The sequence below is a fragment of the Hippocampus comes genome, unplaced genomic scaffold (genome assembly GCF_001891065.2).
Source record: "Hippocampus comes isolate QL1 unplaced genomic scaffold, H_comes_QL1_v1.1 scaffold407, whole genome shotgun sequence".
In the NCBI taxonomy this organism is placed as follows: Eukaryota; Metazoa; Chordata; class Actinopteri; order Syngnathiformes; family Syngnathidae; genus Hippocampus; species Hippocampus comes.
This window is the reverse complement of record NW_017806178.1, coordinates 83,677-96,770: the sequence shown is the minus strand read 5'-3', so window position 1 is coordinate 96,770 and position 13,094 is coordinate 83,677. Positions and strand designations below refer to the sequence as shown.

At 40.9% G+C, this 13,094-nt stretch overlaps 1 protein-coding gene across 1 annotated transcript in view; it reads right to left on the bottom strand.

Annotated features, from left to right (window-relative positions):
* Positions 1-13,094, bottom strand: part of LOC109532564 (vacuolar protein sorting-associated protein 4A) — a 19,598-nt gene that overhangs the window by 4,365 nt on the left and 2,139 nt on the right. The window contains exons 5-6 of the mRNA XM_019897444.1: positions 3,323-3,442; positions 1,144-1,300 (exon numbers count right to left, since the gene is read on the bottom strand). Coding sequence (XP_019753003.1) covers positions 1,144-1,300; positions 3,323-3,442 — 277 coding nt within the window. The remainder of the gene's footprint in view (positions 1-1,143; positions 1,301-3,322; positions 3,443-13,094) is intronic.

Below are 13,094 nucleotides of genomic sequence, written 5' to 3'. Positions count from 1 at the left end.
GGACACGTTTTTCTGCCAATCTGTGTGTTTCCCTTTTTGTCCAAATATATTTTTTACGACAACAACTGTCTTGTCCACGGCGTCTTTTATTCTTTCCACTGGGGTTTAGCAAGTGTGTTTATAAAGAGACGAAAATCTCTTTTCTGTGACTAGTGTTAGTGCCTCAACATGGCTACGCTCGTGAAAGCAAAACAACGACTTCCCTTTTGTGTGCACCCTTTGTGGCTTCCGTTCTCGCCGAAATTTCGAAATCTCAGAGATATGGTGAGGCCATGAGAAAAAAATAAAATTTGAAAATCCGGAATTCCGGGAAAATCCGGAGGACTTTCATCAGTTTGTGGCACGGTGTTGCGTGGTGATCCTCCAGTGGCAAAGAAAATAAAAATTTTCGAGGGTTTATTTATTTATTTTTGGGGGGTGGTATTTTCTTAAAATGGCTCAGGAGTGCCCCCTATACATTTTTAACAAAGCACCCGTGGTTGCATGCTTCTTAAAAGGCCTGGCAAAAACATTTAGTTCTTGTCCTATGTGTCAGTACCCCAAAACACAAGTTCCCAAATATGGTCAGGATAGTGAGGGCCCTTTAGAGCTGCTTGGATCCCTATTTTTTTCCTAATTAAAACGACACAATTTGGTTTTCTTACTGATAAGTGTGCATAACCGACACCTACAACAGTCAGAGCCACTGCTGTCAATGCCAGGAAAGGAGGATGTTGTACACATTTAGCAGAGATCAACACCAGCTTTAAACCAATCGAAATGGTAAACTACAATAGATGTTGATTAATGTTTTGATCAATTACAGTTGAAGTGTTGATATGATTCAGTTATGATACTTCAGAAGTACTTAATCTAGCTCAGGAAACAGTTGAGTTTTCACAGAAATTAACACATTTAACTTGATGAGGGACCAGATTCAAAATAGTTGGTGATTAATGTTCACTGGAGAGGGATGGAGAACATATGAAACTTGTGTTGAGGAGGAAAAAAAACTTGTTAGTGCTGGGGAGGGCTTTGCCTCGGAACCCCAAATGAATAGCTACACATCCATTTAAGACAAATTATACATTCTGTTACATCCTCACAAAAACATCTGGTAATGTCATACGAATGAAGCAAAAAAAAAAACAAAAAAAAACATACTTTTCACTCTCTCCTAGCCACTTAGACATGAGGTCTGAGGAGGAGACGGAGAAGAAGGTGGAATTGTTGGCCTCAGTGGCCACAGCCTTGGCCAGGTATGACTTCCCTGTTCCTGGTGGACCAAACAGCAGGATGCCCCTCCATGGCGTCCGCTTACCTGAGAATGTACACATCTTGATGTTAATCAGAGATGAAAGTGGACTTTTCTGAAAATTCCGGAAAAAAAAAAAAAAAAATTATATATATCTCTCTCTGTGCGTGTACACACACACACACACACACACACACACACACACACACGCACTTAGACGATCAAGCATGAATTAGTTTACACAAAACGCTATTCAAATACTCGACATTCAATGATTAATCTTCCTTTTGTGTGCACACGTGTACCCTTTGTGGCTTCCGTTCGGGCCGAAATTTTGAAATCTCCGAGATATGGCGAGGCCATGAGAATGCGAGGCGAGGGTATTACTGTTGTGGCGACGCCACTCAAGCGAAGCGTGCCTCAGCAGTAGATAGTCCGCTGCTCTCTGCTGTGCGTGATTCAGCGCGAACATGTACGCAAGCGCGTCTTTTGATTTCAACCAATCAGCGCCGACGCAACCGACGTCACACATGACAACAGTTAAGCTAAGCTAGCCGAGACGACACTTGAAGTCGGACGGACACGTTTTTCTGCCAATCTGTGTGTTTCCCTTTTTGTCCAAATATATTTTTACGACAACTGTCTTGTCCAAGGTGTCTTTTATTCATTCCACTGGGGTTTAGCAAATGTGTTGATAAAGAGACGAAAATCTCTACTGTTACTAGTGTTAGTGTCTCAACATGGCTACGCTCATGAAAGCAAAACAACGAAATCAAACGCGTCTTTGTTCAATGCTGTCAACTAATATCTGGATTAATTTTAGACAATTTTTCCTCAATCCTCCGGAGACATTTTCATAAAAATGTGAAAAACCCGGAATTCCGAATGTGGGATAATTAAACACAAACAAAATTATTGTTACCAAAATGTTAACGGACCGGCCCCCCCCCCCCCGCCCCCCCAAAAACAGTTATTGAATAAACTTGAATCTGACGAAAATAATAATAAATGATTTAATGAAAATTGGCCAATGAAAATCAGCATTGCTTTTGCTGATATAGGCCGCTTCATTAAATAAGCCGCAGAGTTGAAAGCGTGCGACAAAAGTCGGGTTCATAGCCCGGAAATTCCAGTATATTCGTTGAATGTTATTTAGAAAAAAATAACAAAATCTGAGATTTATTTATTTATCCAAGATATTTTATTATTCTGCATTTCAATGCAAATGTTCCATATCCTTGCGAATTGACAGATAACTAACTACATTCATAAAAGGTTGTATTTAATTTTTGCTCTAAAAACATTAGTTTAATAGCATTTAAAAAACACCCAGCAACAAACAACACCCGGCAACAAACATCGTCATCTTCAGATGAAACACCTGCAGTTTGAAAACAATTGTACGAAATCTTTAGGAGTTCCTTAAAATTGACCCCGATGAAAGGCCAAAAATGGGTCCGAGTTTGAAAGAAAATTCAAATTAGTGGGGTAAAACATTGAATTTAGATGTTTTAAGAACCAAGCATCTTTTGTATTTGAATACTCAATGTGAACAATTCTTTTTGTTGGGTGCTTAGTTGAGCAGTAAACTCCAACTGAGGTGTCATTACACAGCTTTAAGGATGCTTAGGGATGGCATAGGCGACACGCTTGCTATGCGAGCAACATTGTGCAATGGTGCATTCATGGTACTTTCACAATATCGTGAACTTGTAAACGCACAGCGCCATTCTGCACATGAATCGTTTTTCTTTGATTTTAACAATTTAAAGATAAAGTCAAGCCAAAATTGAAATAACAACTTAATTTCAAATATTCATCCGGCCCTTGAGAAAGACCCAGACAATTTAGCTTTTAGGAACTTTGGGATATACAAACACCTCCACCCCGCAAAGGTGCCTGCTCACAGAGTGGCGGTGCTGCCTCTAAAAATGAAGTTTTACTGTCATAAATGCGCTTCATGTTTATTTGCTTTTTTAAAACTATGGGATCAACATGGAGCGACGCCACAATCCCAATGCTAGTCTTCTGGTAACAAGGAATACCTGTCACCTATGTAAAATCTGAACTCATTCATTTATACAGTACCTGTAAAGAGGTGAGGGAATTTGATGGGAAGAATGACAGCCTCTTTGAGAGCTTCCTTGGCTCCCTCCAGTCCAGCCACATCATTCCACCTCACGTTGGGTTTCTCCATAACTATCGCACCTGGACACAGACATGAGAGTTCATAGTTGAGACGAACTTGTGGGCTTCGATATACTATAAATATATTGTACATATCGTAAATTAAAAAAATAATTCTAATGAAGTGTGGTCACATTTGTGTTTGGCTGCGGGAATGGGACCAACCAATGTTACAGACCTGGAGTTGAGTTTTTACTAAGGATGATTTTTGATGAAGTTGGGACGTTGTGCAAAATGTAAATAAAAACACAATACACAAACGTGACCAAACATCCTCTATTGTTTGGATATGTCTACTTATTACAACTACTCCAGGTGGCAGTCTTTTTTTTTTTTTTTTAATTAATGAAAATGTTTTCATTGGTCTTCACTGGATCAATCGGCATGTGTTGAAGTTGATTGAGTCTTTGCACAGGACAAAGGTACTGTGATGCTTGTGACATAATCGACAAGAACCAGCTTAGTGTGCTGCTCTGTAGTGCTGAAGGAACAGAGAGAGAGAAGATGTCGGAGCACCGCTCTCACAAAATGTTGACGAGCAAGTGTAGCGTATTTTCTGCACTATAAGGCGCTGTTAAATATATAAAAAATCCGCTTTTCTGGACTGAGATGTCCGATGTTGTTCCCGGGATCTGTTGCAACCACTCATCTAGTTTGGGGGTCACTGTGCAGAGTGCTCCGATCAACATTTTCTGTTATCTCTTCTATTATTTTCTTCTCCTTTCTTTCTTACCGCTATTTTTTTCTTTTTCTTTTTCATGCTACCGCTATTTTTGTTTTTATTCTTCGTGACAGGGGTTCACTTTGACCTGGGGAGTCAAGTTCAGCATTCGCTTCAATGATATCTGGCGCCATCTAGAGTCGTGAATGGGTATAATGTCTAGACCCCGAATATAAGACGACTCCCACTTTTTCAGTCTGATTTTAATGCAAAAAACACCATCTTATATTCGGGCCAATACGGTACTGTGTCAAAAAAATCTGAATATTGATCCATATACAGCTCCCTCAGGATGTAGCATAAAGCACGACGCGAACTCCATAAAACTACAGGGTTTTTCATTGGGAAGCCGTGACAACTGGTCACAAACATGGACATGAAACATAAATACAAATGGCATTACACAACAGTAAATGAAAGACAAAAGTTATGTAGACAAATGATTCAACAAAAAGGCACACAAACCTTGTGGGATAACATCCACAAGGGGCTAAATATCTTCAGAAGTCTTGCTTGTCTCCTAACTTTGTTTAGTCAGTGCTTGTAGTATTATCGTCGTTTCATAACAGCTGTGCGGAGCTCACAAAGTATTGTCTGTTTGTTTGAGTGTGTGTTGACGAATGCACATGTCAATTAGTGTCAGTCAGAACCCTTTTACGTTACAATTGGTTCCTGCTAATAATCACCACTAGATAGCATAGATACACAAATTGGGAAACAACTCAATGGGGAGTACAAAGAGACTAACTAATACCATATGTAGGGTGCATCGGATTATAGGGTGCAGTGTCATCTTTTGGGGAAATTAAGTAATTTTGGGTGCGCCTCATAGTGCGGAAAATACGGTACTTTGCAGTTTTAGAGATGGACTGGAGAGAAAAATCCGCTCTTACTGTCCCAGTCATACCCACGCCCACACATTGAGAAAAACACGGTCAATTCAAAGGCATACGCAGTAAAGATCGCGCCGAAAACGGACATTCAATTGAGCAGCTGCTCTCGGTCACTCACATAAATGACACAGTTGATGGCTGAGTTTGTTTAGGAGATGGGGGAGATTGGATCTGAGGCTTCTAAGAACTATTGACAAGCACCTGACATTTTCTGAGCCCAATGATTTCCTGTATTTCTTGTACAGTAGGGTAAATTCTGGAGCCACGTCATAAACCAATCAAATACATTTGCCCATAACATCTTCGAAAGTGATAAATCAATATCCAACTCCAGATTTATCGTATAGTTTTATCTGTCACCCCTTTAAAGTTTCAAAAGTTGCATTTTGAAATCGTGATATCAAAAATGTTATTCTTTTTGGCGCTTGAAGGATTAACACACAAACACACTATACATTTTAATTTGGAACCTAAAAATAATTCAGTGCAGATTTTTGGGGGCTGTTGAAAAATCCATTGCACATATGGATTAAAAATATGTACCTAAAACATGAAGTGCACTTGTTTCCTTTGCCATTTTCGTAGTATCATTTAAGGTCAATTTTAACCAGGTAATCAAATCCCTAAAATTATCCTTAACCCCACTTTCATAGTCCTTTTTTTTTTGTTTGTGCACTTGTTTTTTTTTTCCTCACACGTGCTTAATCCTGAAATGTTCTTATCATTTCAAGTCAGGCAGAACAGTGTTATCCAATATTGCAGACCTGTCAGTACTGCACATTTGTTGTGAAAAAGAGGGGCATGTTTCCCACACTGACATCTCCACTCCCATGCCTGCATAAGGACTCCATGTGCACATTTCAATCTTTGAATGCACTCCAATTTCACCTATAAACATGTCACACAAAAGGATTCAGTCAAAGTTGGGAAAACTGCATTTCGCTGTCAGATGGGAAACTTTGTGGAGCGTTGCTCAGAAGACGTCTTTTTTGCCCATTTGCGATGGCATCTGAAGTTGAGGCAAATGGTTGCTTGTGCATATCAGGAGTGTCACATTCAATGTAACATGCATTCTACCTTCAATGCGCACACACACACAAATAGCATCAGATGCAAAATGAGAGAGCTTTCAAACCTGAAATTAATTCAGAAAATGTAGTTGAAGAACTTCCAATTCGTGTAAAGTGTTCAGATGGAAGAGAGTGACCCTGGAGACAATGACACTGAAGTTGCTGAGCCTAAGGATGTGAAGGGCTTGCAGATTCAGCTGCTCTTTTTCTGAAAATGTCCTCAATTCTCAACATTTCTGAAACTGCCCAGCAAGATGGGCAAATTTATTTATTATCATAGCCACTGATAAATTCTTCTGAGGAGAATTCTACACACACATTGTACAGATGATGATGCTTAAGTGTATGAGACAGCTTGATTGGTTGGTGAGAATAATGTGTTCCTTAAATTCACTGCCGATGGTGGATCACTGTCAACTGCTAACAAGTGAAAACCATACATTGGGAGGATTCTCTTTGGTTATGCCGGTTCAGTTTGTCTTTGGAAATGACAAGCAGACAGTTGTGTATATCCCAATACTAAAAATGCTGCAGTCATTGCTCAACAATAGAGACATTTTGGAAACGAGCATGCCACATGAGACGACTTTGTCAGAGGAATACAAATCTCACAGAGATGGTTACCGCTTCAAAGACAATGCTTTCTTGAATGAGGAAGAGTTCAAGATCGCTCTTGAACTGTATACTGATGATTTTGAAGTGGTCAACCCCTAAGGAACCTCCAGAACAGAGCACAAGCTAACTCCTGTCTTCTGGGTACGAGGCAATTTACACCCTAAATATCGCTCCTCTCTATTCAAGTCTTTAAAATGAACTCAATTTTAAAATCTTCAGCAATCCCCCCCCCCTTGGAATTACCCGAATTTCTGCATAAATTGGTCATAAAATGTGTTGTAATCTTCAGCGAAGTCACAACAATAGACACAGTCTGCTTGAACTAAAACCACATAAACAATATGTTCAAGTATTTTTATTGAACACACCATTTAAACATTCACTGTGCGTGGTGTAAAAAGGAAGTGAACCCTTGGATTTAATAACCGTTTGATCCTCCTTTAGCAGCAATAACCTCGCAGAGGGTTTTGTCATATTATCTTTGAGCAAAAGATCCTACTGAAGTTATACCGCAGGGCCTCTCCAAGGAACGCTGGTGGAGTATGGTGCTCATAACGTAAACTGTACGTGAGATGGTTATGTGGATAGCACAAAAAGTGCCACACAATTAGCATAGGTGAAGACGGAGTGCGAGAGATTATTCGAGTGGCATCAGGAGATACCCACTATCATCTACCTTCAAGAGGAACCATAGTATCAAGAACACGTGGTTTTTGTATGAGGACGAGAGGGCTCGGCAGAAGAACACGGTTACAAAAACAACTAATATCAGTGTCACAGGTGACACTGAACTTCTGTGAACAATAGGGGTGTTCACACGGCAACATTTGCTCCGGTGCTACGCCGGCGCTGCGCCAGTGGAGCGGTCACATGTGCAAATTTGCTCCGGGGTCGCCCCGGAAAACAGCTTACTCCGGAGCAAATTTGACCCACCTAATTTGCTCCGGAGCAAATGCTCGTTTGCGGAGCAGCACCGATGTAAATTTGCACGTGTGAACTCTCCAATTTGCTCTGCAGCAAATGCTTGTTTGCGGGGGAGGGGAGTAGCCTCGCTACGCATGAGAAGAGTTGATTACGTACGGCGAGAATGCGTTGCTTTCGTGCTCTGTTGGACTTACATCATGCGTTTGTTCAATAACGACACAAGACATGGCTGGTAACAGTAGCAAGCACCTCTTGGGTTATACCATCTCAACTACAATGGGGGAGGGGCCAGTCCCAAAACGTCATCTTTCCTTTTGTAGGAGACTGGACTGTCTCGGAGTTGTGTAGTTTGTTCCTTTGTTGTGTGTTCACAACTCTCCGCCCCCAATAGAATTTATTTCGTGATTTCCTCTCTTGATTTACTGTTTGGCGCATTCCATGTTTGCTTTTCTGAGTGTCATTGAAGTCATCGTTGATTTACGTTTTCGGGGGCGGTCACTCTCGAGCTGAAGGCACGGAGACCGAGAAGGAGAAGGACGTGCCTGTACAGTAGTTGCTTGAGTTGTGTATAAGATTTAAAAAGAACCAACACGACAGCTCATTTGTTTTCTGTCGTTTTGGTTCGCTGCAGAAACTGCCGTGTGACCGCAAGTGGAGCTGCACCTACGCTGCGCCGGTGCTAACACACTCAGCGGCTTTGTACGTGTGACCGCTCCACAGAATTTGCTCCGGTGTAAAATATATCGCAACAAAATATCGGTGTAGTGCCGGAGCAAATGTGTGCTGTGTGAACACCCCTAATGATAATACTGACAAAGAATGAACTCTGCAGTCATTTGCGCTGTGAGTAAAAAGGAGGTGTGAAACTACCCTGAGGCATGCGGTGACCATTTTGTGGATGTTGCAAACACATATAAAAGAGGAATTAAATATGCCTTGCACTGATAGTGCTCATAACATGGTTGCAGGTGCAAAACTACTCCAATCTGCCCAGCACAGCCGACAAAGAATGGTAACTGTTTCCTTTCGTGACAGTGCATTTGAAAGTGTTTTTCCAAAATGTCACAAGATTGTCAGGTACTTCAAGCATAGTCCATCAAAAGACCAGAGTAGCAAGAATCACTGGCACAGGACATTGTAACAAGATGGAATTCCAACTTGGAGATGGTCAAGGGGATCCAGAGACACAATTCTCCACTGTCAACTACACTGATGCATCAGAAGAGTCAGGTTGCCATGGTGACTCAACAGGAGCTGGTCAAATTGCAAAAGCTATAAGAACAACTTGAACCCGACAGGTAAGTTGTTTCTTTCTTGTTACCTTTTCTGCATTGTGTGTGTGTGTGTGTGTGTGTGTGTGTGTGATAATTTTACAGTTTACCCCCAGTGAGTCCCAGGGACTCGTTGATCAGAAAAGTATGAGTCCCGTTACGCATTTAGAGAGTCCCAAATTTCGAATTCATATTGGTCTACTTATTCAATTGCATATGATAATAACACAAACAACAACATATACATACAATTATCAACAAATGCTGCAAAAATTTAAATAATTCAGTAGCAGGCCTGAGGATTTGGGAAATTCACAGTAACCGTTTTTCGGTTCCATCGGATTACCCAATGGGAAACCACGGTAACTAATTCTGGGTTCCGTAAACGTTCATCATGGGAACCCATTTTTCTATTTTGACTGATATTCATAATCAAGAATTCTGATTATTCTCAAAAGTAAAATGTTTCAAGGGTAAATGTTTGAAAACTATGCATTAACAATGAACATTACATCAGCAGCTGTGTACTCAAGGTTTATTCAAACAAATAAATGGATCAAAATATGATGTACTCATATGGCATCATGAATAGAGCATACGACAAAATCAGAGTATTTTTTCCAATCTCACACTGCAGCTTAATTTACTGGTAATTATTAATATAGTTAAGTATTGATGTGGCTTGACATCCTCTTCCCAAGATGATGTATGTGTAATCTACTATCAATTTGACGAAAGAATGTAACACACGTCATCACTAGTTCTACCAACAGTTAACATTAGCATTACTACACCTTGTGACGAATGTTTTACTCATAAAGCTACCATGCTACAACCAGTAAATTATAGATTAACCACTACTGTTTCATATTTTTCATAGTGATTAGCCTGTAGATCTAATGACCAACTTGCCTTGTAATCGTGCCTCGCGTCGTATCTCGCTCTCGTGTTCTGTGCATACGTCACAGCTCAGTTTAGTGATACACCCTTCGGACAATTCATACGAAAAATCAGACTGCCATTCCCATTTCTTAAATGTCGTAATTAGTAGACCTTTGTGAGTTTTTTTCGCTGCCATCTCAAACTTTCATCCGCGCAATTCCTCAGTTTGCGGACTAAAATAGCAACCCACATCCGCACATAACGTTATCTGTTCCGAAACGAAAAACGAAAGTAAATGAGAAGAAACACACTCACACACCACACCACAAACACACATACAGGCACAGTGAAATCGCGTTGATCACACTGGAGAGATTCGATCGCGTACAGTCAACTCGTGTGCGGTGACTTTTATGGTTAAACGATTTTTCGGTACCGTCAAAATGAGGCCACAGAAACGACACGCTAATGGTAACGACAGTTACCGTGAAATCCTCTGGCCTGCCATAGTTTTTTTTGTTTTGTTTTGTTTTGACTGAGAAATTTCCTTGCGTCCCAAAAACGCACATTATTTGGAAATGTGCGTCCTGCGCGAAAATTATGCGTCTAGGACACGGGACGCAGAGGTAACGAGATGGCTGAACGTGTGTATAAATACACACATTTTGTGAATCCCATCTGTGTTTTATGGTTCAAAAAGGTCTTTAAACAGACCTAACTCAGAGTAAGAACAACACCAACCTCAGCCCAACTCGGGAACGACCTCCAAGCGGTGTTGGGCGTGCCTTCGGGCTACGAACAGGTCCCAGTCAACAGCCGACAACTGGGTCTGCAGGTACTCGGGTCGCTGCGGCTTTAGGAGCCGCTTTGGGACCCAGTAGGGGGTTGCTCAACAACTACAACAACAAAAGCACCAACCTCATTTCGCTGAAGATCGCTACTGCCCTTGACCCCAGGTTCAAAGATTTGAAGTGTCTCCACAAAGATGGCCTGCTGACACAACAACGACTCAGTGTGACAACAACAGAACAGATCCTAAAGAAGTGGAAGCTATCCATCTTGCTGGGATTGCCTGATCCATCAGATATAAAAGAGGACTCCGTAGAGCATCGCGTGGAATGCTACAAAACAGGGGCCAAAATGGAATTGGAATTTCCACAAGAGAAAAATAGTAGGGTGTACCCTGCCTACTGCCCCAAGGCAGCTGCGATAGGCTCCAACACGCCCGCGACCCTCGTAAAGCTAAGAGGATTAAAAAATGGATGGATGGATACACACACACGCACGCACACACATGAGGCTTGAAATACACAGTTTTGCATTTCTGTTTGCGGATGAAAATGGTGACTTTGTACCTCATTAATACACATTTACTTGCAAAACTGTGAATCGAACTCTGCCATTCACTTTAAAGAGCCCGCACATAATTGCAAATTAGTCCCAGGCTGTGCTTCACTGATATAAGCTCGCACAGAGGGGAAAAAAAAAACATGGAACAAGAACAGTAAATATTCCCATCTACGGAAATTCCCTCACCCGGAATAAAAACCTATGCATTACAATTCTGACTATGATATTACATTAACGATCGATACATAACAACGACAGTTCCAGTACCGGGAACCCGGCAGTGGTGCAAACACAAGCAAGTCCCACTCGATACTACGAAATTACTCTGTCTGCGCCGCTATTTACTCTCATTGGATCCAAAATGGCGACATGTAAGTGACTCTATTAGCTTGAGTTTTACTGGAGTAGTGAATGATTTTTTATTTCATTCACAGCTCCGAGTTTCTTGAACGCAACATGCTCTACCATTGGCTATTACCGAGAATCATCCTGTCCTCCCATTGCCCAAGAGGCACCTCAATATCTATGTGTGTAGAAAGCTAGATCTGTGGAAGATAGAGTGGAATGCATCCGATTAGCTGCTCAGAGTAAATTGCTTGTGGCTCGACGGACAGTCGGGTAAACGAAAGTTTCCCGGAATGCTTTATCTGTTATCATGCTAAAAACCTTCCACCAACTGGAGCGCTAATTAGACAGAAGGCAAGTTCCATCGGGCTAACTATGGGCATCGAGGACGTAAAAGCGTTCCGTGGTTGGCTTTAAAAGTTCATTGCATGACATCAACTGAGCAACGCTGTCTGGGGTGGCGATCGAGAGGAGGTCAAGTTAGAGACAGTGAGTGAGTGGAACGAAAAGCCACCTGGTCTGTTACTTGTCTCATGTTAGAGCAAATAGTCCGAAGTTTGTTATACTGTATTTTGTTCGTATACCTGTACAGTGTACTGCAGCTTTTGTGTTATAAACAGTGTTTGGAGCACATATTTTTGCATTTCAATGCTTTGTTCAAATACTTGCATGTTCATAAAGGACATGCACTGTAGTCGGTTCCCACATATGGAAATTCTGTTGTAAAGAAGGATTGGATGGCGCAAATATGATTCCTTACTAGAGAATACTTATTGTACAGACAACACAAGTGACAGCAGCAAAGGGAGTCAGTGTTGGGCACGGCAGTTCTTTTTAGTGAAGGTAATCATTGAAAACCAGTTCACTATAAAGAATCGTTCAAAAATTAATTCACCAAATCGTTGAAATAGCCCTACCCCTGTCCCGGCACGGATGGAGTGAGTGAAAAATAAGTAACTTTTGTGCTCACCCTGATGTTGCAGTTATTGTTCGTATTTCTGTCAAAAACATTGCAGCTGTAAAGGACAAATGACAATAGCAAATGGAGAAAAAAATTAAAAGCTTAAATCATTCAAAGCTCAATTGAAAATACTTTTTCTAGTTCTATGTAGAGCAAATAAATAACGTACTAATTTTTGATACATTTAACTTTATAAAAGTACATTACAGCAGTTTTTTTTTATTATTATTATTTTTTTTTATCAATTTGGCTTTGCTTCTCGACCCGCCCCTCACAAACTATGGAATGACCATGGAGGTTTCCACGGGAGATGTTCCTCAGCCACTGTGTAAAGACACTTCTTCCATCTCTGGGCCCTGGTGCATAATTATTTTCGGAATCCGAAAGAAATTTCAATCTTTGTCTCACCTGGTATTGTTATTTCACCCAATGATGCAGCAAGAGTGCACCCTTTTAAGACCAGCCAAGAAGCATTTTATGCATTCAAATGAACAGTAGAAGATGATCCTATACAACAAGATGGCGAGCAAAAAAAAATAAAAAAGCGGAAGTGACGAAAAGTGCAGAGGACCTATTATCAGAGATGAAAGTGGACTTTCCTGAAAATTCCGGGGAGAAAAAAAAATATATATATATATATA